Source organism: Trachurus japonicus, chromosome 7 (genome assembly GCF_045865225.1).
Source record: "Trachurus japonicus isolate A0001 chromosome 7, Traja_1.0".
In the NCBI taxonomy this organism is placed as follows: domain Eukaryota; kingdom Metazoa; phylum Chordata; class Actinopteri; order Carangiformes; family Carangidae; genus Trachurus; species Trachurus japonicus.
The window spans coordinates 12915032-12941413 of record NC_140913.1 but is presented as its reverse complement, the minus strand read 5'-3'; the positions used below and the strand labels follow the sequence as shown (position 1 = coordinate 12941413).

The following is a 26382-nucleotide window of genomic DNA, read 5'->3' as shown; positions in this document are numbered from 1 at the left end:
CTTGTCTATCTGCTCGTTAATGCAAATATCTAACAGGCCAAATACACGGTAGTAACTCAATGCATTTGGTCATGTACACATGGTAAAGATTATCTGCTGAAGTTCAAACTGAGCGTCAGAGTGAGGAAGAAAGGTGATTTAATGAGTATTTCAGAAACTACTGATCTTTTTTTCCCAGAAAACCATCTTTAGGGTTTACTCAGGTCAGTGGAGAACAGTAACTAGGCAACAGTAACTCAAATAACTACTCGTTACAGCCGAGGTCCATAGGATAGCAACCACAACATGAGATTACTCTTCACGCAGGTAAAAACACTGGACCACACAGGAAGGAAAACCGCTGAGTGGTCTGAGGATTCTTAACTAATGAAACTAATAAAGTTGCCGGTGATTGTATTTCACAGAAGATGCAATATGACCTTCAGCCTCACCTGTGCTTCTCAGAGAAACTCTTGATGAGCTGCAGCATGATGCTGTCTGACACCAGGTCCAGGGGACTCTTGCCCTTGTGGTTGGCGTAGCCGATGTCAGCTCCTTCCTGTGCTAGGAAACACGCCATGGCCGCCCCGACGCTCAGCTCCGTGTTTCCAAGAAGACCCGACGCATTCAGCTGTGGACACACATGATGACGACGATGATGATGATGATGAAGGGAGGCGAGAAAGAAGAGAGACAGAAGTAGTTCAGTTATAATGCTAAAAACCCTTCGCTAAGTCACAGCTGATCATGAACAACGAAGATGTAATTGAAGTAAAATCAGTGTGATCCAACTGAGACTGATACACAACCTCAAATCTAATCAGTACTGAAGAACTCCCCAATAACTCATCTGCTGACGGGGGATAAAGCAGCCTGAGCACTTAAGTCTAACCACCTTCAAGATGCCTGTGTGTGTGTGTATGTGTATGTGTGTGTGTGTGTGTGTGTGTGTGTGTGTGTGTGTGTGTGTGTGTGTGTGTGTGTTGTCTTGGCCAGCTGCCACGTTGTTGAGTGGGGCTGCAGTGTTTGCGGTCATGTCGACTGAAGGAAGGACGTTCTTCTTCAGTGAAATCAGCACCGACTGATGTGAACGGTGTCTAAAGCGCTGCAGCGAGTCGAGGAGTTTTAAAGGGGATTAAACAGAATAAACTGGTTTCTGGTGAGTTAATGGCTCTGAGAGGAATGAAAGAGAAGCTGTTAAAACAGAGAGGCAGTGACGTTTATGTTCCGATCCACTTCACAGGGTGGACACAGTCACAGTGTGAACAGCAACAGCACAAATTCAATTTTAAACTCAAATTTTACACAAACATTCGTTAGGACTCAAGAAACAACTGATATAACGCTGATGTTCAAAGGTCAAGGTTGCAGTGACCTCACACCACACGGTTTCGGCCACTTGAAGGTGGTCTCTCAAGAGTTATCTCAGGTTAATGGAGGGGATATACAGTATTTGAATGTATGGTTGGTCACTAGGGGACTTCCATACACTTGGACTAAAAGATGACTAATTAGATTTTGGTGGACAAAGGTCAAAGGTCACTGTGACCTCACAAAACACAACAGTAAACATCAATCAATAATCCTGGTGTAATGCCACTAAACATGCAGCCTTCGCTTTCATAAAACTTCATTAAAACCATTAAAATAACTATGTTTCTGGCTGATGCAGTAGATTATTGTTGTCTGCAACAATAAATCGTAACACTGACACATTGGTAGTAGTTGTTGTTATTGCAGTTGTGACACATGGACTTTTCCCTCCACACAAAATAACTTTATAGAGAAAAACAGCAACAACTCAAAATGTCAAAGCGTCACATTAAGAGACCTGCAGGTTCAGTCAATAATTTCAGTGCCTTTGAGAATGAGTAACGCCACTTTGCTTCTTTTATTCTCTCTAGATCAATGGGTCGTCGACATGTTTACACTGTTCTGCTAAAATTCATCACAGAAACCAGAAGCAGAGCTTCATCTCATGCTGCCACACAGACTCCTTCCTCTTCCCCTTCATTACACCATCACTTCTTCTGCCAGTTTAAAGCTGCAATATGGGATTCAAGCCAAAGATGAGATCATCTTTATTTCTAAGAAAAGAAAAATCCTAAAAGGTAAAAACCATAGACTGTAAAAAGAATGGACGTAGCGTCCGTGACGTCACCCATTGGTTTTGGGGAGTCGTTTTTGTGACTCAAATATGGCGGCCTGAACAGCGCCATGTTGGATTGGCCGGCCGAGAACCCGCCCCCTGGCCTCGAAGCAGCCTGTCCACGGAGCTGCTCGGACCTGTCACTCAACGTTTCCGCTCCCTAATTGGCCAGAATTTTAACCTAATAACAGTAAAACTATAGAGTTAAAAAAAAATTCACCCCCCTCAGAGTGTGTGCGGGGGTAGAAACTATCGATTGAGACGAAAAAACGTTCTGACACCAGGCTTTTAACATGTTTACTGAGGATGTAAAGTCGGCGATTTTAACATGGGGGTCTATGGGGAATGCTCCCTTCTGACACCAGCCCCCAGAGGAATCCGAGGGGATTGCAGTTTTTTGAACGCGGAAGTGAGCTTCACTTCTCAGACCGTCAACTGCCCCCTTGGTAAAAACTTGTGGTTGTTAAACTGTGTTTCCATAGAAACAACCTCTTGACTCTCCCTCGTGCTCTGTTTACACAATAAACTAAAATGAACCATCTCTTTAATGTCTTTCTGTCTGTCTGACTCCCTCCTTCTCCCTCCTCTTACCTTTACTCCATCGTCCTCCTTTAAACTATTAATCCCTCCTCCCACCTTCAGCCTTCATTTACTGTCGTTAGGCATCTATTTATTTACTCCCTTACTCCGTCTATTTTTACTTCTCTTTCCTCCTCAGTCATTTCTTCTTCTGTCATCTTTTTTAAAGTCATGCTGTTTCTCACCTACGTTCCAGAAATACCCATAATTCAGCAGTAACACAGCGATAGCCACATCATCAAAACGTACAGTTTGTTCCTCAGAGTGTCAGATGCTCAGAACCGACAGACCAATGGCCTCGGCTGTAGACTCAGAAGAACAAGTACATGGATCTTTATCTTTATATATTTCTCTCTATCTTTATAAACCACTTGATAACTTCCTCCAACAGACCATATTCATACAGTGGCCATTGCTCTTTGACGTCCCGTCCATGTGTCGTCACTGACAGAATAATGTTGATTTACAGTACTGGGTTTCCAGCTATAAATAAATCTGATTATCCTGATCATTTCTATTAACAGTCTCTCAATCAGTCAGCGACAGAAACGTTTCTTTTTCCTTTTCATGGCTGTTTATTTATCTTTTGTTTTTTCTGCCTCACTAAATATATGCGTTTATATGCAACACATAATTTATTGTTATTGTTTGCGTTTGTTTCATGCTTGTTTAGCTTTTGCCGTTTTTTCTTTGTGTTATGTTTTTGTTTTGTTTTGTTTTCCTTTTCTCTCACTTTTACTTTATATGAATTGAAAAATGTATTGGTAATTAATTAAAGCAGAAGTAAGCGATCCGGTCGTTTTGGCTAACTTCTTGTCAGCCGATGGAGTTAGCAGTCCCCGCCCTCGTCCCTACATCACCACATTCACACGCATCCCTTGGCTGCACACACAGAGAGGACCGCCCCTTTATGCCGTTCTCTCTCCTCATTGGATAAAGGTTGTAGGATACAAGGAAAGTTTTCTCCTCGGCTTACAGCAGAGCAGAGTGACTGACAGACCCGTGTTTCGAACCAAACACTCTACAGTATATAAGTGATTGCCGTCGGAAGATATAACTATTTAAGACTTATATTAACACAAATATTCCGCTTACTTCTGCTTTAATTTGAAAAAAAAAAGAGTCAGCAACAGAAAAGATATTTGGATAAGAAAAATTAGAAGCAACACCGACTCGTATTTCAAGTTAAAACAACATATTTGACACCATCTTGCACAGTTTACTGTGCTGTACTACATCCTCTGCAAGTTAAGTAATAAAGCACTGTCCTCATCAATTTCATGTTGCGTTTATCAGTTTCCTCTTGCACCTGATCCGCCCACAAACACTGGCAACAGTTACTGACAGTTATCTGAATTTTCTTGATCTGCAGCTCTGCTAGCTGTTTGAAATTGCTCCTCTGTGAAGAAATATGAATTCTTTAAAATGAAAAACAACAGGTTTAGGCTCTCACCCTGCAGTAGAGCGACGTGGAGGAACAGCCCTCGCTGCTCTCTTCAGTGCTGCTGGTTCCCACCGTGGGGCTCAGCATCATGTTGGCCAGCTGCGGGCGGAGCAAGGCCACGTGCATGGCCGTGTCGCCGTCCTCGTCCTCCATGTTGACGTCGGCGCCCTCGGCCACCAGCAGCTGCACCAGGTCGGTGTGGCCCTGTGTCACTGCCAGCTGCAGCGGCGTCTGGTTGCGGTTGTTGCGGATGTTGATGTCGCAGCGTCCCTGTGTGAAGACAACGAGGTGAATTACGGAAAAAATAAAGTCCAATCAGTCACAGGGAAATTAAAAATTGCATTACATGGTTGAAGTAAATGCGTAAAGCTGCATGCTGTACTGCGACAAGGAAAAGATGATAAGACCAGCTTTAAAAGACTGACCTCCTTGATGAGGATCTCGGCGACGTCTCTGTGGTTGTTGAGGGCGGCCAGATGCAGCGCTGAGAAGCCATCCTCCTTCTTCACGTCCACCAGCTGCCGCGCTCGAGCCAGGATCTTCTCTGTGGCTCTGCAGTAACGACAACACACAACTCAGTAAGTCAGTGTGTGTGTGTGTGTGTATGTTTTCAGTGTGATTTCAGTTGGAAGGGTCATTGTTTGGTTTGAACAATATATCAGCTTGCATCACATTGTAATCTAGACCTGTTGGATGGTTGCAAAAAACATTGAAATTGTATTAAGTGGAGAATCTTATATACCCCTTTAAATCTTTGCTTTACTAAACATAAATAGTACAGTCTTTAAATCAAAGTAGGGCTTCACAAGATGCAAAAAACATCATATTGCGATTCTGATTTCCGTGTTAATCATTTTTACTTTTCATTTTCACTCAAAAAATATGAAATTGATAATATGATTTTTGTTTTTGCGGTTTCTGTGTCAAAGAAACATGTCCCTTAACGTCTTCTTGAGAATATGGTGCTGCTGATACTGCACAACAAATGCAGGCTGCTGCTAAACATTCTGTGATTGAATGAGTTTTTTATGCAAAATACTGATGGATCCATCATCCATATTAAATTCATGAGGCTAAATTAGTTCCTGTGCATCAGTGCATCTGCAGTCAGTTGCACACAAACGCAAACGTGATCCTGTCAGAATAGGAAGCTCCTCCTGGGTCAGGCTGCAGTCGACGGGGGCTCGGACGGAGACGCAGCTGTCGACTGTTAACGAGCCGAACTGACAAGAAAACACTGAGGCACCACAGGCGGCCGGTCCTCACTAAATATAGTCAACTGACCCCTGATGTGGCCGCAGCGCTGCAACTCCCACAGTGCTGCGCTTATATTGTTGCTTCAAACCTTAGAGTGCTAAAGAAAAATAAGGACAGAATAGAAGAGCTGTGTTGACATTTGAGGACAGTGAATGCATCATCTGTCAAGGTCAAACACAGGAACCATCTTCTTGTAGTTTTCTGGGTCACACAGGAGGAACAGTTCAGGTGCAGACCATTAGCAGGTGAACTGACACCATTAAAACGTATTTTATTGTTCTGATTCGTGCTGCTGCTGCAGAGTCAGGCCAGGCTGCACTGTCGACTCGTCCTCTTCTCTGTAGCTGAGTTTGCTTTATGACGTGTGAAATTGAAGCCGACAGCATCAGTGGGCACCCGGGACTCAGGGTCCTGCCACTGTGGACGCTTCAATGTGACGTGACCCAAACTTTGCGGGGACGATGTGAGGTTAATGTAAATGTAAGCTCGCCTGGATCTTTGTATGTGTGTCGCTCAGGCTGATGGATGAATGTTGTGTTTTCAGCAATAAACCGTCAAAGGGAAGCAGACGGATGGAGAGCACGCCGCAGAAGCTCATTGTTTCCCGCTTCACATTTACTGCTCGACCTCCATCACACACAGACGACGGCTCAGGATGTAAACAGGATGGCGTTACCACTTAATGTGAGATCAATCCTAAAATACAACAGCCAGCTACTTCAAAGCCGATTCAGCCATAAAGGGCTTATTACTATATAATAAAACACAGAGAGAGTAGATGAGCAACACATACAACAGAGAACATGAAGTACCTCAGACGTTACAGCTGGAGAACAGATGAGCGACTTTAAACATGTCATTTAAAGAGAATTTGATGATGATAATGATGATGACTACCTCATTATTTTGCGTTATTTATAGAAATTGATAAATACATCTTTTAACTACAACCAACCATTCCTCTTCCAGCTACCAAAAATATTTATTTTATTTCTTTAATTTTTCTTATTTTTTGTATTTATTTGCTTTTCCATCTCCCACCGTTGAAATGCATTTATGCTTCAGTGTTTATACAGCATATGTTCCCGCACAGCATTGACCAAACTATTAGATAGCTGCAATATTATGGAGGACAAGGGATGTCACTGGAAAAGTATTAAAACATTTCCTTAATGTCACATTTTAATAGGCGTTCAATGGGAAATACAAAACTATGTTATAAATGAATGATAACATTAATAAATGAATATGTAAAATTTAAAAACTGATGTGCAAAACAGCTTAAACACTCATTAAATTAACAATTAATGAGCATGTAAAATTTATTAGCTCATCCACTAGCTAAGTCATTTATCTTCTCCATTTAGCCTCTCTATGCAGGTAAAACCCAGTATGACTGGTTGGCTTTCAACCAATCAGAGAGCTTGTTACATCCTATGACAAATAAATGCAGGAAAAGCAGTCGAGAAAAACACAATATTATTACTTTTTCTTGAATTATTTTCCTTGAAATGTTGAAATTTTATGACTATACTCACAATATGATGAATACATTTCCCTGACAGAGGAAATAAAAGTAAATACACTTAACCTGTGACTTCAAGAATCCGTCTGGAAGAGCTCAGTCCACAACCTCAGAAATCTGACAACAATCTAATCTATCGCTGCTCTCCTGAATGAGGCGGCTCATCATTTCTTTATCACACTGTAAAAACGCTCAGGGACACTTGAAATGTAGCTTTAATTATAATAACTTAGAGGCTTTCTAGGTTTGTTAATAGTGGCTTGCTGATACATGTTAACAACAAATGACTGAGCTGGCTTTGTTACATGTGTGGGTCAGGTATGGTCGGGATCTCCTCTTGGTGTTATAATAAGGCTGTTAAGGAGACACTGTTGGAGGTCATTGGTACCTGCAATGCAGCTGTGTGTGTATGTGTGTCTTTGTGTGTGTATGTGTGTGTGTGTGTGTGTAGGTATTGATAGGAGGAACTATTGTCCTTGCTCTCGAGTTGCCTTCGTTAGTACAGATTCTGCCCTCGCCACTGTCTCATTAGATAGCAGTCATGTCACTTGTGTCACTTCTTTTCGCACAATGCCTCACTCCTCCGTATCATTTCCATAATCGTTACTCCTGTGTGTTCATGAATATTCAGACTCGGTCCGACGTTTTGAGGCAGTTTGTACAAACATGCCTTCTCTCTCTCTCTGTGTCTCCCTTTGTCTCTCTCTCTCTCTCTCACACACACACACACACACACACACACAAACAGCCACAGGGCATCTTGGGAAAAGCTGGTAATGACTTTTCTGGAGACTGAAGTCATCGTTCGGTTATTTTTGGGAGGTTTACATCACGCCTGTTTATAACTTGGCTCTTTGGTGAAAGCAGAAGAAATGTACCGTGACCAGCACAAATTCTGGAAATGATAAAAGAAATAAAAATAAAGGATTTTGGTGCACAATCAGCTGCAAGAGTTTACGCTGACAGACCGGAGTAAACAGGAAGGAGGGCACAGAAGAGAATAGAAGAAATAGTTGTGGAAGAAAAAAGAGATCTGGTTTAAGTGAGGAGAAAACAAAGAATCAACGAGGAGGTGAAATCACAGATATCCAACGGAGTGAACTCTCTTTTCCAATAAATACAGTAAACAGACCGACCATCGCATACATCCATTTGCTTCTTCTGTCACACTGGAAAAAGAAGAAGAAAAAATCTGGCCTCTTGCCGCGTTTCATTTCTTTCCCATGACTGTTTGTGAACTTGGCCTCTGGCCCTCTTTTTCCATTTCCTCACAATAAATAAATACTCTAATAAACAAAACATTCTCGTCTCTCGGTTGCAAAAACCCAATGGGAGGTCACAACTGCTCAGGGGGACGCCACACAGAGAAGCATCACAATCAGAGGAAAAAAGAGCGACACTTTGCTTCTAATAAAAACCCATTAAAGTGTGTTAATCTTTAATTCGCGCCACAGTGTGTCAAGTCGTTCCCAATCCAATTCATTCAGTTTGTACTGAAGCCAAAACAAACAGGGCAAACATGCAGAGACGCTGCACCTGTACTGGATCAGAGCGCTGTAGGCCTGCGTGGTGATGTATGAATGAAGCCGAGAACCGAGGCGATCCTGAACACTGTAAATCCTGTGTCTCTACTTCTGGCGCAGCGGCTGATGTCAGGCTAAATGAATGCTGGGGAGCGCAGCATAAACTCCCAGTGCTGCACATATGACACTTGCCAGAACAGATTGGACATTTATTAAACGACACGTCTGCTGCAGCCTCTTCTCCTCACTCACCCGCCGTCTGTGCTCAGTTGACATTCGTCCACTGTTGCACTCTGCACAGGGTCGCCCTGACCTGAGACTGTTTTCTTTGGGGGAAGGGGCGGGGGGGTAATTTCTAAGAGGTCAGGATGAGGAAATGTGGGGTCCTTTGGACTAGTTTAGTGCTGCATGATGGAGAGTCTACGAGCAAACAACCAGAGGACCAGTGTGAGGTGATCTACTCACAGCCTGAAAATCTGATCTGATGATCATAACAGTGAATCCACTGCCTGGAATATAAATTATCCATCATGTTACATAAAAGACTTTACAGGTCCCTAATTGAAACCTTGAGCGGAGGAGGGGCATCGCTTCAGGGAGGGAAGTTTTTGGTGAAGCTGGTGTTTTTCATTCTTGCTTCCTTTCCTTCATGGCACCTCTTTAAAAAGGAGCCAGGGACAATTTTCCATTACATGGTTTTGTTATAATTTGGGATGGAAAGTTCATACGAGGTTGTAAAAGCCCTGGAGCAAAGAAGCAGGAACCTCAGCACGGTCAGGAGTGCACTGTAAAAAATATCATGTTAAAGGTAGAGTCTGGAGGTTTGTTTGTTGCAGTTTGTAAACAAAACATTCAAACTGGGCCCCTCCTCTCGGGCTCAACTGTGCAGCCTCCTGCCCCTGACAGCAGCAGCAGCAGCCACAGTCGAGACTAGTCAGGACTGCAAAGAAAAAGGAAATACAGTCCAAGTGAAGCGCTGGAGCGGCAGGCCGATACACGGCCGTCGCCGGCAACAAAAGCCTTGTGAACTATGCTGTAACGAGTAGAAGGGCCGTTGCGTTGAGCTGGGAAGCGGGTGCTAGCGGCGGATGCTAGCCGCTACCGCTAGCGAAAGTTAGCGTTGACTTAGCGGGTGTTAGCTGTCGCGGATAGCATCTGCCGCTATTCGCTAGCATTCGGGACAGCTAGCGGGGCTAGCAGCCCTCCTACTCCTGCTGCACAGAGCTTCACCTGAGCCCCGACATTGGCTGGAGAGAAAACACAACTCTCCACCCAGAAGCATCCCCGTGCACAACAAAACAAAGCAAAAGACCAAAATACAGGCGGGGGGAGGGGGCTCTGCAGACACAGTCACCACCACACAGGACTAGAAGCCCATAGGTGATGATTAAGCAGGATTTCATTTGCATAAGTCTTGCATTTATTTCTGAGCAAAAACCTCCAGACTCTACTTAAAGAAGATGAGAAAGAATCCTTCAGAGTTGAAAGGTGATTCGTTTAAGGTGACTGAAAAATGCTACGAGTTTAGAGGCTTGGTTAAAGTAGAGAGTGACTCTACATTTACATTTTGTGCATAATTTGTAGAGCAGTAATAAATGATCTTTTTTTATAATAACGATAATAAGCTTCCTTTATGGAGCGCTGGTCACATAAGACTTGTAGCTCAAAGTGCTGCCCAATAAAAAATTAAATCATATGGTAAAATAAGGGCAAATGGAATAAAATAATTGCATGATATTAAAACAGACCTCTACTAAGATCACGTCTAAAGATCAAACTACATACAGTACTGAGACTACTGAGTAGTCTCAGTGATATTTGTGTGGATAGGCTAATGATCTGTATGTAAATGGGTAATCTATAAATGTAAAACCTCTTTCATAAATTCAATTTTTGAGGTCACATATGATTGTCTGCAACAAAACCCATTTTGACTTTTCAAAATAAGAGCAAGCAGTTCACAATGAATCAATGAATCAATCAATCAATCAACCAACCAACCAACCAACCAATCAATCAATCAATCAATCAATCAATCAATCAATCAATCAATCAATCAATCAATCAATCAATCAATCAATCAATCAATCAATCAATCCATTAATGAACCTTTTTGTCCCCCGAAACAAGTGACATGTGCTACATCAGTACAGTTGTAAGACATGAGGTGATAGCACCTGGTGAAGGTCTTTGATAGTTCAGCCGATGGTGGTGGTAACTGTTTTTGTTTAGAAATGACATTGGCTAAGCTAAACTGGCAATCAGGTGTGCTGGATAATGACGAGCACTGACAATTCCAAGCAGCTCAGTGAGAGTTTGGGAGTGCGGGAGGAAGAACAGTGGCACATCAGAGAGGAGCCAGATGTGACAGCTGTGGGAATCAAACCTCACCATTGTGAGAACATGAACAGTTATCTTCTGTGTTTCTGTCAGGCCTGGCGGGGGCATGGGACTGGTCTGGGTCGGGTCTAGGCCTAATCTGAGCCTGGTCAGCTCTGGTCTGGAATCAGCTCATGATTAAGTGGCTTCAGTGTCAATCAGAGGACACTGAAGCCTTTGTGACAGAGGGGGGGGGGCAGTTGTGGTGTTTGGCCTCCAGCTCCATGGTGAAGAATAAATTGGGCTCAGCTGATATTTCCCATCTCCACTGACAGGATGTGATCTTAAAGGGATAGTTCACCCTAGAATGATATTTCGCTCATTATCTACTCACCCTCATGTTGACTAAGGGCTGGAAGAAGTTTCAGATTCCTCCGTGGCTTCTCTGAGTTACAGGGGGTCTCGGCATAGCAGTGCATGTCCATATAACGGTTGCAAAGGGACACCGGAGCTCTTCGTAAAAAAACACACACAAAAAAACATCCAAATACCTCCATGATGCTCGTATGTAATGTCCGTCTTGTGCTGAAGCCCCAAATTGCGTAATTGTCCCGAAAAAAATTAAATAAGTCTATATTTTAAGCTTGTTTGTAGCGGAAGCTTCTCGAAGCTCCTCTTCCTGGTCCGTCCAAATCTCGCGTGATTCGCAGTAACCGCACTGACGCTGGCGCAAATCACGCGAGATTTGGACGGACCAGGAAGAGGAGCTTCGAGAAGCTTCCGCTACAAACAAGCTTAAAATATAGACTTATTTAATTTTTTTCGGGACAATTACGCAATTTGGGGCTTCAACACAAGACGGACATTACATACGAGCATCATGGAGGTATTTGGATGTTTTTTTGTGTGTGTTTTTTTACGAAGAGCTCTGGTGTCCCTTTGCAACCGTTATATGGACATGCACTGCTATGCCGAGACCCCCTGTAACTCAGAGAAGGGACGGTGGACTCTGAAACTTCTTCCAGCCCTTAGTCAACATGAGGGTGAGTAGATAATGAGCGAAATATCATTCTAGGGTGAACTATCCCTTTAATGTTTTCATAAAAAATAAATGTATTTTCCTTCTGATTCTCGGCAAGACTGTTGAGGTACGTACATACAGTTTGGATTTTTGTTCTCACGTGATTCCCGCATCTGCCCTACTGAGGAACAACCAGACTGAACGCATCTTGTGGAGAATTTGGAGGATGTGGCAACGTGAGTTTTTTCCCCTGATATCGACCGTGAGGCTGAAGCTGTGTGGAAGACGAGCTCTCTATTTGTAATGGATAGCACCGAGAGTTGAACTCTGAGTCCTCATTTGAGCATATGGGAGAGATTCCCACACACACACCCCCATGGTTTCCACAGTTCACGTCAGACACATGAGAACAACTGAGCTGAGTAAAAGGAGCAGATGTGAGATCTGATTTGTTGACTGACTGACGACACATAAATGGATTTATTTGGTGAACATACTGGCCCATGTTTCTCTACCGGGAAGTCAGAGGGGATGAGTTTCTGAGCAGTTATTATGTGTGAAAACAATGTTAAACCACATGTCAAACACCATTGTAAAGGTTCAATTATCCCCTTACATGTGAGCTCCAAGAGAGCTACAAGTGTATTGGTGCTTGACAAAACATCAAAATATTATTTTCAATCTCTTTTATGATTTTCTACTCACAGTTTGTTTCCTTTGAGGGCAGCGTGGTGCAGCAGGTTGAAGCCTCTGTGGTTCTGCTGTGTGAAGTCGATGTTGGGCACCACAACCAGGATCTCGATGATGTTGCGGAAATCTTTAGCAATGGCGTCGTGGAGAGGCGTGTCCCCGTACGAATCCTGTGTGGGGCAGGAAAAAGAACATTGACAAAGTAAGTGGGGCTGTTCCACGCATGTAAAATGGTTGTGCAGGTGACACGAGAAGTTCCAATGACTCTGTTTTTAAGGATGACTGTATGATGTCTCTAGTCAAATAAGAAAATAAACCACACTAACAGTCCACGTTTGCTGCACACAAACAAACTCTGGGCTGTCGTGTTTTTGGCTGAGTAGCCACACTGCTCAAGCAGAAAAAAATGAGTTAGTTATTGGATTGAGGGCCGCCTGGTTGCAGGCAAGTTAGACCGTCTGCAAAATGCCCTAAAAGAGAAAAGACGCTGCCTTAATGAGGCTGAGGGCCGAGTGAAGCAGGGTAACAGTCAAACACCACAAAATGTTTGTATCTGTGTGTGTTTTTCCAGCTGATTGAAAAGGCAGTGTGTGTGAATTTCTAGTGATATGTGCTGAACAAATGAGCAACACTGCCAGAGAGGTTTTCTTACAGCTGCCCAGATGTTCACTCAGTGGTTAACCCTCAGTCACTGGCTACGTCCTCAGACATGAGCTCACTCTCTAATCAGCCGTGAGACAAGGATTTTAACGGAGCTGCTGAGGCCCTTTCCTCAGAAATATTAACATATTTGAGGCAAAATTTTATATAAAACTGGGACATATTGGTATACTCTGTGTATTCCTGCACATAACATAGACAGTACTGTATGTCCCCATATCAAGAGTGATGCTCCTGTCATATACACTACTCACAAAAAGTTAGGGATATTCGACTTGGATGGAAAAAGTTCATGCTATTATGATATTATATAATGATAGGGGCAAGTATGGGATGGCAATATCTTCATCTCAAACAATTTATTGAAACAAAAGCTAACAACAGCGGTGGGTACAGCAGGACAAAAAATGTAAATGTCTCAATAACTCGACACGTGATCAAAGGACGTCCACTTCGCTGCCTTTCTGGGACTCTTCCAGTGTCTCTGCTCAACCAGCTGATGACACTCTGTGCCAGCTCGTGCGGTTAATCGCCTTGTTAGAGAACACCATGTTATGTTATAAGTACTGAAACACTGAACAGTTGGACATGTGCATTCAACAGTTTAGAGAAGGTCAAATTAAATTCATCTGTGAAGGTTATAGTGTATTTTAGGTGCACTCTGAAATTACATCTGAAAGCTGAACACACCACACTTTTTTGTGAGTAGTGTATATTCCAGCTGTGTGGGTGACTGTACAGAAGATCAACTCAAACTATTCAGACACAGATTTAATAAAACATCTCCCTCCAAGAGTTACGGTATAAGCAGCACGGGTGTAGGTGAGAGCATGAATCACCGGTCTCAGTTCTGTTTCTCATCACCACTGCTTAATCAGTTCATGTTTACAAAGCCAGTCATCTGCTGTTGAGTACTTAACCTGGCATAGAGCTGGCTTCCACTTGTTTTTCATTCCACAGTGCAGAATCGAAGAGGAGTATCAAATCGAATAAGGAGTGAGTAATGAAGATCACGTCTCAGACAGAATCTAACCAGATTTATCAGCATCTGTTTTAAATAAGTGGCTAATGTGTCAGCATGTAGGGTCGTCTCACCTGGAGGTTGACGTCAGCCGAGTGTTCAGTCAGCACCCGCACGACGTCGGTGAAGCCCTTGTTGACGGCGATGTGCAGCGCCGTGCACATGGAGTTGTTGAGGAGGTTGACGTTCGCCCCTTTGCTCAACAGCAGCCGTGCGATCTCTGCCTGGTTCCTAAAAGAGTGAAACCAGAAAAAGAGGAAGGAGCAGATCAATCCCTCCTGCCCTTGATTTAAAACAGTGTTTTAAAACCAGTAAACAAAATCTAACATGTTCATTCTAAAAACCTACACGCAGTTCGAGGGTTGCTAACTTACATAAATATCCTTTTAAACCTGCTGCTTTTTTTGCACACTGCTGTGAGCAACACAAAGTTGTTATTATTATGATATAGTGAGAAGCAGGACGTCCTGAGCACGTGTTAATGAGGTGAGAAGAGGAGAACTGTGTGTGTGTGTGTGTGTGTGTGTGTGTGTGTGTGTGGCTGATTAAGCAACACTTAAATACCATCACTGCTGTGAATGGATTATCACATTACATGGGGAGAGACAGGCTGGGGCTCTGCTGTACATCTGTCAGACATGCACCTTACTGTGAACTCAAGCACCATGCATTCTGAAAAGTGTGTATGTATGCAAGAAAACCAAGTCTGTGTTTGGGTGTGTGTGTGTGTGTGTGTGCGTGAGTGCTCACCCAAAGGCAGTGTAGTGTAATGCTGTGTCTCCATCTTCATCCTTGATCTCGATGGAGCTGTTGGCCTGCAGCAGGGCCTTCACCACCTCCATGTGGCCCTGGTGAGCGGCCACCTGCAGCGCCGTCTTTCCCTGGTTCTTTATGTCCACCTGCCAGGAGCCAAAGAAAGTTTGGAGATTCATTATGGAACGATGGGAGGCCCGGACACAGACGCAGCCGAACATAGAGTGGCTGGAAATAATCTGAGCATGAACAACAAACGGCGTCAAGCACCTGACACATAATCCAAACCAGTTATGTAATCATTGAGACGCAGGAGTGCAGAACAGAACACAAGCAAAATGAAAGTTTGCTTAACATGTTATTACTATTCTCACTCATTTGTAACAGAAATATAATATTATATCAAACATAATTTAAAGTAAAATTATCATGCTAGAATGAAAATCCATATTTAATTACAGCATTCTGTTAAGCAGATAATTCAATTTAACACCAGATTATTTATAGTTTTTACTGTGTTTATTTGGAACTGCTGGTTTTCACTCAAATATTTTGATTTCACAGTTTTATATAGCATCATATTCACAGCTCTTGAAAGACTACTCATCCCTATTGCTCTCAAATATCTCTGGTTGTTTGAGGCCATTGTGTGTGATAACACTTGCAAAACAATAATCTGGACTGTTTGTATGGGATTACACCCAGAAAGTTACTGCATTTTCTTCCAGGTCTCCTTTACACATGCTCTGACTGCTCTCCATTGTTCTCACGGGCACACTTCGTCTCTCCCAAACAGTGGAGGGCACAGGGAGGGGGAATATCATGTCCTATTGTATGATCTGCAAAATCAACTGCTGCACCAAAGTAAATATAAATAAATGAATATATTAAAAACTAAAAAAAAAAACACCCAGGAAGTGACATGCACCATGACAGGGGATGTGATGTGACACACTACCTGTTGAAATTAAAAATAATGAAAACAATTATGTCTAACACACAACCAGACTCTGCTCTGAGTGCTCAATGGGATGGCATGTGAACAAGGAACACACACAAATACACACACTATAAGCCTCAGAAAACACTCCTTAGTGCATCTTGAGTGCATTCACACCCGTACTGAAGAGCTGACCACCTGAGACAGATGTCAACACCAGGTGTGAACGGGGCCTCTGAGAGTGAAAGGACAGAGTCGTGGGACAGTAGCACCGAGATGAGATTTCTAAGAAGCACTGTGCCGTGTTAACAGTCAATTATTTCAGTCTTAAACTTCTTCTGTATCCAGTGCTACAGTTACTCCGGCCCCTTGAATTCCCCACCCCCCTCGTCGTGGTGCGCTGGTGGACGGCGCTCTTGGAACGGGCAGTGGACTGCAGCAAAGAGAAGGAGTGCTGCACTAACCTTGTCAGGGTATTTCTGCACCAATTCCCGCACTTTGCTGGCACTGCCGTGCGCTGCCTCGATGACCAACCGGCTGGGATTGTCCGGCTCCGTTGACTGAGACAGCAGCTTTTCCAGCACTGAGATAACAGATCCTGGACACAGGGTGAGAGACAAGGGGGCAGATGGGAGAGAGACAAAGACACATTTGTTAAGCACAATCAGTCGAATATGAAAAACAGGGTTGGAAATGTCACTGCAGAAGGCAAAGATAGCATCACACGGGTTAAAGTTTGTCGAGGCCCAGCTCAATGAAAACCACAGGAATGAGTCAAAATGTCCCTCCATGCACACACACACATGCACACACATCACTGTCGACACCCTCCCATCCGCTGAGGTGAACACATGCACAGAACAGATTCAATGGTGACTGAGAGAGCCGCTGAGAAGTAGCGACATGATGACAAATGTTTGCTGTGCCGCCAAAGCCTCTCGCTGTCAACATGCAGGATCATGACATGCTACAGAGAAGCACAGCAAAGGAAATGGACACCCTGTCCACACACTGCTGAAAGAAAGAGACAGACAGACAGACAGACAGACAGACAGACAGACAGACAGACAGACAGACAGACAGACAGACAGACAGACAGACAGACAGACAGACAGAGAGACGGGGAACCGCAGTCGTATGTGAGGGCATGCGCGGCAGAGGCAGAGCTGAAACGGAGAGCAGGGAGAGGTGAACGACTGCAGAGGGGGGAAACCTGGAGCTGAAGTGTTAGAGATGAGCCCCCTCGTCCCGGCAGAGGCCTTACTTCCAGATTCGTTGGGATTCTCGGCCGTCATGAGGTTGGCGTCCACCTCCACAGGCTGCACCGAGAGGCACGCTGGATTGAACGTCCACGTCTGAACTCCAAACGCCACCCGCAGGTCACCGTCCGCGTACACTTTCAACACCTTCCCGACCTGGCCGAGAACCTAGGACACAAAGCAGTTGAGTAAGACTGATGTGGCGTCGGAACGTGACAGATATAGACATGAAGTTTTTAGAAACTGGTTCTGTGCCTCTTCAATTTCAGATAATTAACCAGGCTGCCGTCAAGGAAACCGCTCTGAAATGTACTTCCTGAATTACAGTCGATCTCTTTGAAGTTTGTCACTCTCAATTTAGAGGGACATCCAAAGACAATCTACTGTATGTTTCTTAATATTCTGAAAGCTGCTCTTCCTTTGTCTTTACAGTCTTTACATCTGCAGGTGATGATCCAGACATAAGGAACTTGTTTTGTACTCTCTTTTTTTAAACTCATTATATACTTATTCTTCAGTCACTGTATTGTTTTTATTGGTGCTATTTTTGTTGTACAACACTTTATTTCTACTGACAGTTTAGATCAAATTGTCACTATCACTACAGTATATTCTTGCTTGTCTTTTTTTTTTACTTTATTTTTATTGAGAAATGTATTTTACACTGTAAAAAGAAAGAGAAAAAAAACATAAGAAAAAGGCACAGATGAGCAAGAGAAAATTGCAGGCGGCAAATAAGTCACAATGATAACATTTGTACAATTAAGAGATACAGTAGAGCTAGATCCAGGCTTTAGAAACAGTTACAGTATTTTTTGTTGGTCTTTGATGTTAATCTTAATTTATATTATTGATTGGCATTATTATGTTGTGTTTACTTTAGTGGACCCCTGGAAGAGCAGTTGCCTTGGTAGTGGCTAATGGTGAGCCAAATAGAATCAATCAATAAATAAATAATTAGACACTTCCAGTGCCAAACTTTTCCTCTTGATCACACAGTGTGAACAGGAGGATGTGGTCAGATCTGACCAATAAAACATAATAAACCCTGGTGGAAAAATGAAGGTTTAAAGTCAGAGTGAAGTCTCACATTATTGTTGTTACGGTAAAAGTGTTTTTAGCCCTCAGGTCTGAGGCACCACCTCTGCAGAAACATGGCATTAGCTGAACATTCATAACTAAAGCTAAAATACGAGTTAGTATTGAATAATATGAGACTAAATGAGCATACAGGAGCCATGCTGTCTGTCCACTCCCCATGACCAGCCTGCAGCCTCTTCACACTCTCAATGTCCTCCAGGACTCGCACCAGTTCACCCACTCCGAAAGTGTTCACCTGAGGGAAACACACACGGACAAATCATTGGGCAAGCGATCACAATCACCTGAACACACACTGATAAAACCAACTGAGGTCCTGTGTGTGAGGACCCACTGCAGGACCCTCTGGTAGAAACGCATCTGTAGGTCAGTACCTTGGTGAGGGCCCCGGGATGGAACGTCCAGCGGATGTTGTTGCTGTACTGGACTCTGACATCTCCCCGGTCAGTGATCCTATGAACGGTCCCGATCCGGCAAATATACTGCAAAAACACAAACAGGCTTTTTTCACCCTGGGTCTCCATCTGCATAGCTGTGACCTTAGAGTTCCCTTCAGCAGCTGTGATTCGAGAGTTGGATGCTCTGTTTCTTTTCACTCTGTTGCACATCAATGTCCATCTGAGCCACTTATATAAATACTCTGTACGCCAGGTTCAAGAGCCATGTGTTTTGTGACTGTGCATGCGGGCCATGTACGTCTAAAGCAGAAAAAATATGTACTGCGCACACAGTGCAAAGAGTTCACGACTCCATACGCTTCAGAAAGTATTCAAACCCCGTTGTCGCTGTGTTGTACATTCAAGTTTAAATAAATAAAACTGCTGCCCACTCAACCAGTATTAACACAGTGGAAACCTGAATTTTTGCCAATTTAATTACAACGAGACACTGAAATCTCTCATTACTTTGCCTCCAAACTCTTGTCAGTCGCTTCTTGTTTGCTTCAATTATCTTTGACATGTGTCTGGAACTTGACTGGAGCCAAACTGAATTCACTAGACGCAGTTCAAAAACACTCTCATCTGTGTTTAAGACGTATTCAGAGATCCTTGAAGTGACTACAGACCCCCAAACATTATATAGCCTTTCACTGGAGAACCATCCCATGCCTGTTCTTTGAACGAGCCCCAGTGGGACTTCTTGATGTTCTGTATGCTGCTGCCCGTCATCTAATCACACTGAAATGTGAGGATGTAACTCCTCATCATCATACGCAGCGGATAAAGACTGAATTAGTTTATATAAGGCTAGATCAAATGAGCCACAGCCTGGAAAGCTCACCTGGAAATATTCTGTAAAATCTGGAGACCCTGGGGCATACGCAGAGGTCCTACAGTGCTCGCTGCAGCCACCGGTTCGAAATCCCGAATGTGGTGGCCCTTTGCTGCATGTCATTCTCCCTCTCTCTACCTCCCCATTTCCTGTCTCTCTCAACTATCCTATAAATTAAAGGCAAAAAGGCCCCAAAAAATCTACTTAAAACCTGGAGACCTTTTCTGAGATATGTAGCAGAGGATCCATGAGAAACATCTGTGTAAATGGGGTTATAGGACAACAGTTTTGGACCATGAGAACTGGGACAGACTCTTTCCTTTTTTTTCTGCTGCTGGAAAGACGACCATCACTCCATCAATGAGAGCCAGCACAAAGAGGGATGAATAATCTCTGAAGCCACTGGGCACGTCTGCGTTAGTGAAGAACTCAATGGGAAGTTAAAGCTGCCTGTTGTTTATTGGAGCCGTGTGACTGTTTTTCTCTGAAGGAAAGACTCAAGTACCTCTGCCATTTTGGGGTTCCACCCTCCGTGACCCTCCTGCATCTGTCGCAGGATGTCCACCTCAAGGAGACACTTGACCTTGTCCCCCTGCTGGAAGGAGTGGCCGTCAGCACTCTCCTGGCGCTGCAGCTCTGCGTGCTCTCCTGGATCAACAGGCGTCAGTCAGCATCAACATGTAGGCTCCCATTTATTTGGTTTTTTTTTTTTTTAAAACCAACACAAAATCAGTATATTACATTGTAATAGTCTTAAAATGTCGAGCACAAATATCTCCAAACATTATAATGACAAAAAGTCCTTTAAAAAAGCGCCTGCAGACAAAAGCTGCGTCCTAATTCAGAGGCTTCATACTGTGATGGTTGCATTTACATGACTCCATCAAAACCAGCTACTGTATCTTTTCCAAGGCAATCCCAGGATTCACTGTGTGCCAGTAATGAAGGCAAATAACACAGAGAGAGAGTTCAGGGACCACACTCTTAGGTATTGTGTTTAACTCGGTTCAGCTGCTAAGAGTTTTTGCTACACGCCATCATCTCCCCCACACTTTCCAATAATAATAATTATAAATGAACATTAAGCTATCAAATGTGTGAACCTTCTTATTGTTATCATTATCATCAGGTTATAAGAATTAGCATTTTGAATTCTCCCTTGTCCTTATTCCATCACTTTGAAGATGGCGACCTTCGACACATCTCCACTGTCACCCATCAACATCTATTTTGTCTCAGTTCACATAGTTCAGATACTGATGAAAATGAACTAGTTCATGTTCAAAGTTCATTTTCCAATTTTTTTTTAACTACATCCACAGTTCCAAAAATTAACTACTTCAGGCTCCTTTTTTTTTGTTACGTAAGTAGACCACTTTTCATTCTCAACAGAATCTCTTTGTACCATTCATCAAAAGTCCAAATATCTGAATTAAACCACTTGAAAATAGGACTGTGTCCATCTTACCGAGCTTGGGCAGGTGGTCTTTGTAGTAGAAGCCTCCTTGGCCGTCGGACACGTACTTCAGGTCTACCTTGCCCTTGTGGCCCATTCGGTAGACATTGGTGGTGCCGTTAGACCAGGTGACACTGGCCACGCTGCGACCAGACTCTGTGTCCCAGCCACGAATATCCACTACCTTCCCAACCTTACCCTCCCCTCCTACACACACATACACACACACACACACACACACACACACACACACAAACACACACATACATATACAAGAAACAATAACAAAGCTCATTAAAGAAAAAACTTGTTAGATGAAGAGAGTGGATTTTGTGGGTGACATGTGAGACACACAGTTTCCTCTGCATTCAAATGTAAAGGCATTTAAAGTACAGAAAAATCATCATTAAACAGTAACAACACAGTAACAATATCTCACAGCATGGTTTCACTTGCACACATCAGGAAAGAAAACCCTCGTTAAGTCATTACAGTCCTGGAGCTGCCTCAGTCAATAACCACACCGACTAAACCACTGACCCGTTAAGACTACATCATGGTGGGCTGGGGGTTTTGCGAGCATGCTCAGAGCATCATGTATGCACTTACTGCACACGCATTTAAGGCCTGATGAGTGACTTAACCGAACCCCCGGGCGTCGATTTCAAAGACACCAAAAGGACATTTTGACTCATTCGCTCTCGAGCTGAGTTTCTATTCTCAGAGACAACAATGACCCTGGACCACGAGACAAAAAAGACATATTAACATTCCCTGTTTCCCCCAAAGGGAAGAGTAAAGGGTTTAAATTTAGTCCATTTATTCTTTAAACTATTTCAAACATCACTCAGCAAATTAATGGATGCCACAAACACACAATTCAGAGCAGGGAATGACCTCCATTCTACACTAGAAGTGAAGGAGCTTCACAGGTTTTGGCTTGGAAGAAAGAAGAAAAACAAAGGACATAAATGTTACAGAACAAGAGCACATCTGTGGAACAGACTCTGATGAGTCACTGGCAACATAAAACACACACAGACACACACTCGTTGGACATTTCACAGGTTAATGAGACGTGAGGTTAGAGCGCCGTTATGGGCTGAACACTTTGAAGAGGCACAGCTCCATACTTGAGCAGGTAGGGGGCCTGCAGAGCTGGCAGTGCCAGGACAGTGGAATAAAACAGTGTTCAAACACACACGCGCAAACTGACACGCGCACACACACATACACACACACACACACACCACTCACCGTCCTGGTTGCCCCAGTCCCAGTCAGGTCCACGGACGACTTTAACCCCCTGGAAGATTCCTTTAAGGATGATCCGCGGGAGGTTCTGCCTCGGCGCCAAGCTCACTCTGTGATAAGAGCACGGAGACACAGCTGAACAAACCACTGTACGGACCAATGGACACAGTGAAGACGGGCAATGCAAATCTTTAGTATAACACTTCCTGTCACTTCCTGCATTATGAACTCTTAAATGAATGGTCTGTTATAAATAAGAATCAATATTTTCATGTTTAGATCACGCCACCTCTACACTGGCTGCCTGTTTATTTCAGGATGAATTTTTAAATTCTTTTAAATACTTTTGGGGGCAGGTCTGAGCTGGACTCTCCCTTTATTTCTGAGCTTTGATTTGCCTGTGAGTCAGAGGAAATCAAACTGTTCACTTTTCTCTTTATAATAGCAGAAGCAGAATTTCTATTAACATAACACAGGTTATTACTGTAATGAAAAAAAAAGAAAAATAATAATAATTTAATTTCTGCATACTCCTTTTTGAACTTTTGTTTTTTGTTAAATAACAAAATAATAGTTTTTGTTTTTTTAATAATCATTTTATTAAAATGCTTTTGTTGGAAAATGTCTCTGTAATCTCCTTTACGTCTTACTTTGATTTGTTTGGATGCTTTATATTTGACTTGTGGAGCCCTTTGTTACTTTTATTGAATAGTTTGAAACAAATAAATTCTCTTTATAATTGTTCAATAATCAGAATATAAACACAAGTCATTTTTACTGAGACCATTTTTTTGGTTACAGATTAAAAAACACTTATTCATTCAAATGTAATGAAATACAACTCATCACAATCAACAACCTACGTTCATTTGGTGCATGAATCATAAACCAAGTAAACAAACTGCTGTTGTCCAACAAGACTCAATGAACAGATGGAGAATCAGAACACAATCCAACATGTTAACACTGTCCAACACCTGAAACTCAAACCTGCTCGCTGTGCCATAACATGAATCTGCTTTAGTTCACATCTAATTTGATTTTAATTAATCATCAAACTCACTCTCTCTCTCATTAGTGCAGTAAACTCTACAGTAGGGACACAGGGACCTGCTGACATCGATCCATCTATTGATCCCCGCTGTTTAACGACACGCCGATCCAGCCTCTAACAACCACACGCTGAATTCAATGATTCAAATCCGCGTTGACTTTCAGCTCATAACAGACCATCAACACTGATACCGATACGTCTCCTGGCTCCGCTGCCTCGCTCAAGACCTCTCTCTAGTTCACTGAACGATGTAAAGATATATATTATGGCTTCCATCTAACACAGACTCAGGTGAGACAGTCACATCCTCAGAGTCTGTCTGACGTACCTTATTGTAAAGATTTGATCAGATCTTGGGGCAAAGGAGCTGCCTATTCCCATACTTCCTTGATGAGATACTTGTCTTGATCAAAGCCCGGCTTCCATCTCAGGCAAACACGGATAAAGTCAAAATCATATAAAATCCAGTGTGATCAGAAGGATAAGAGGAAGTAGAGCCGCCGTCCTCAGGAAGCCTCATCGAGGCTTTGCTGCCTCCACATGTCTCTAACGCTCTGGGCTTTTTGCTTCAATGGTAGCCTTGGCTAAATTCATCCCTACATCGCTGGCCAAGTTTTGTCAGGTTCCTGAGAGTCGTAGCAGGAAACAGTCGCACATTCGGCTCTTAGCAGTAAATCTCAGAGCAATACTGAGCTTGGATAGGTCTGTTCTGAGAAACGCGTGCAGAGCTTTGAGCCTAATCCCTGGACAGAGCAGGCATCAGAAAACAGGCCATCACAGGGCAGAGCAGAGAGCACGTACACAAGTGTCTGTATCTATATTTACAGAATTTTTTAGGATGATAAAACTTGAATATGGTATTGAGAATTATGTTTTATATCATCTTAAAAAAAGCAATAACAATCCCTCAGAGCTCAGCTGAGATCTAGTTTGTGAATTACAGTAAGAAGAAGAGAAGCAGATTTCTTTCTCGTCCTGTGTTTTGTGCTGATACTGAAACTGAGTTTCATTTTGGTTTTCTATGGTCCTTTTTATGTGGAATTGCCCAGGGTTTGGTTTGGTCAAATAAAAGTATATATTGATTGATTGCACATGGATGATGCACGCAAATAAAGTTGGATATTTACATCTGAAATATTTTATTTAGACTTTTAGCTTGTTACCTGGACAAAACCTGGGGAGATGGGGGAACAAGGTAACCAAAAGACTGTACAATTCATTGGACATACGTTTTTTTTGCTTCTTGGCATTGAAATTAACTATTATAGAAGAAGGAACACTGCAGATACAGCACACATAGGTTGTATTTCTTCAATGAATCTGTGCTTTAGAGCCTTTCAGGATGTACTATATGGTGTAGCTCTGATAGGTCTAAGTAAAACAAATGGGTTATAGAAACTTCCTGAACTCATCGTATTAAAGAATGTAGTAGATGTAAGGTGTGCCAGTTCCCTGATGTCACAAAGCAGATTGAGCTCAGAACTGAAGCGCTGATAGGACACCAACTGTTGACGTTCCCGTAACGTGAATCAAAACTGATGTCAAAAGTAAAGAGGATGTAAACTGACAGATGTCCCCGTCTCACACCAAAACAATATGACCTTGGTGTCTGACGTGTTTGTTTCTCACGCGAAGCTAATGAGAAACACAAACAGCTCTTTCCAGGGATCAAGATTTCTAATCCTCCGCCAGGACAAATGTCACCGCTGCTCGCAGACGGGATCAAGCTGAGAGACCTACACCTACTGACACGACAGTCAGGTCAACAGTCAACCAAGGGTTAGCTTTAATCTTTGTAAGGAAGCCAATGGGATCCACAGACCGAACACATGTTTACGACAGAAATAAAGGTTACATGACAAGGACCAACCATATTTAGTGAAGTTATGTTGAGCTACTGTAGCAGCTAACTTTAGCACCTGGCTGTGTCTGGTCCTGAACACTTGTACTGGACAGGTCGGCCCATATGTTTTGATTACATGTACATCATGTAAATACATTTTTTAAAAACAAAGTGAGGATGGAAACGTGAAATAACACGAAAATTATATCTGACAAATACAGTGAAGGACACGGATTTATAGAAAGATAATAGGTATGAGAGATGTTTAAAATGTTGGCCATGTTTACACTGAACTGTGACACTTAATAAAATGACACCAGGTCAAACCTAGTTTATATCTGGACCTATGGCCAAATCCTGATTTTAAAACTGTGGAAGCGTCTACCTTTAAGGCAAAGACTGAGCTGAGTCACAGTAAAATGATCAGAGAGACAGACTGTCTATTAGGCTTTTGTCTTGTCATTTCAGTCACAAAAAAAGTCTTTCTCAGACATCTCAGTATCAGCATATGCGTTAGCTGATAGGAACTGATGTGAATATTTCTTTTGTGCTTTCAAACTTTGCAGATGAACTGCAAACTGTCTGGGCTTTATTTAGAAACGATGTCCTTACATTGGTTGATCCACTTAAATCCAACTGAAATAATGTTAGTGTTGTGTTCATTCAGTTTGTGGGTCTCTCATTTCTACTGTTTAGGTGTGATCCTCACAACACTATTTATTTTATTTACATTCCAAGACTTTCCTGCAGTGTGCATGGCACTGAGGGCATTTCAAATGGTTAAATAGTAAAAGTTATTTACTGTTGAACAGTAAAACAGTTCAGCCTCCAAAACATATTTGTCACAAGTGTTTGAACCATTTTTGAGGAATCATTGCGAAAAAATGTGCGAGAACATTGTGGGAAAATTGGTTATCACATTAATTTGGTTATGGAGCCAAAAATCCCATGTTGGCCGTAGAAATATCATCAGTTAGTCACGGACAGTCATGACCATGCAACTAGCCCCACAGTTGTGGTCCAGACAAAAATACATTAAAACATTGTTGAATTGAATTTGTATTAACTGAGCTTTAGTCCACGTGCTCCAAGTCAAAGCCCTGAAACCAATTTAAAATACACTGATGAGGACAGCAGTTTTACAGTGGGAATGGAAAGGATGAGGAGTATGAAATTCCAGTCAAGTCTGGCTACAGGACAGAGAAAGCACTAGAAAACTCTGCAGGAGAGGAGTGGGGAGATGTTGGATGTGCTCTGAACGTGCCTGCAGGGGTAGGGGTGGG

General features: G+C 42.8%; 1 protein-coding gene across 9 annotated transcripts in view; it reads right to left on the bottom strand.

The window, feature by feature from the left end:
* Positions 1 to 26382, bottom strand: part of mib2 (MIB E3 ubiquitin protein ligase 2) — a 53536-nt gene that overhangs the window by 4229 nt on the left and 22925 nt on the right. For 4 of the 9 annotated variants that reach the window (XM_085781298.1, XM_085781295.1, XM_085781299.1 and 1 more), the window contains exons 4-16: positions 22206 to 22312; positions 20961 to 21155; positions 19998 to 20140; positions 18595 to 18702; positions 18351 to 18455; positions 17074 to 17287; positions 16325 to 16458; positions 14918 to 15066; positions 14242 to 14398; positions 12502 to 12656; positions 4577 to 4703; positions 4161 to 4421; positions 432 to 610 (exon numbers count right to left, since the gene is read on the bottom strand). In XM_085781298.1, the coding sequence (XP_085637424.1) occupies positions 432 to 610; positions 4161 to 4421; positions 4577 to 4703; positions 12502 to 12656; positions 14242 to 14398; positions 14918 to 15066; positions 16325 to 16458; positions 17074 to 17287; positions 18351 to 18455; positions 18595 to 18702; positions 19998 to 20140; positions 20961 to 21155; positions 22206 to 22312 (2034 nt within the window). Of the gene's footprint in view, positions 1 to 431; positions 611 to 4160; positions 4422 to 4576; positions 4704 to 12501; positions 12657 to 14241; positions 14399 to 14917; positions 15067 to 16324; positions 16459 to 17073; positions 17288 to 18350; positions 18456 to 18594; positions 18703 to 19997; positions 20141 to 20960; positions 21156 to 22205; positions 22313 to 23584; positions 23827 to 26382 lie in introns of those variants that run through there. The other 5 variants (XM_085781301.1, XM_085781296.1, XM_085781297.1 and 2 more) reach the window with 3 other exon arrangements.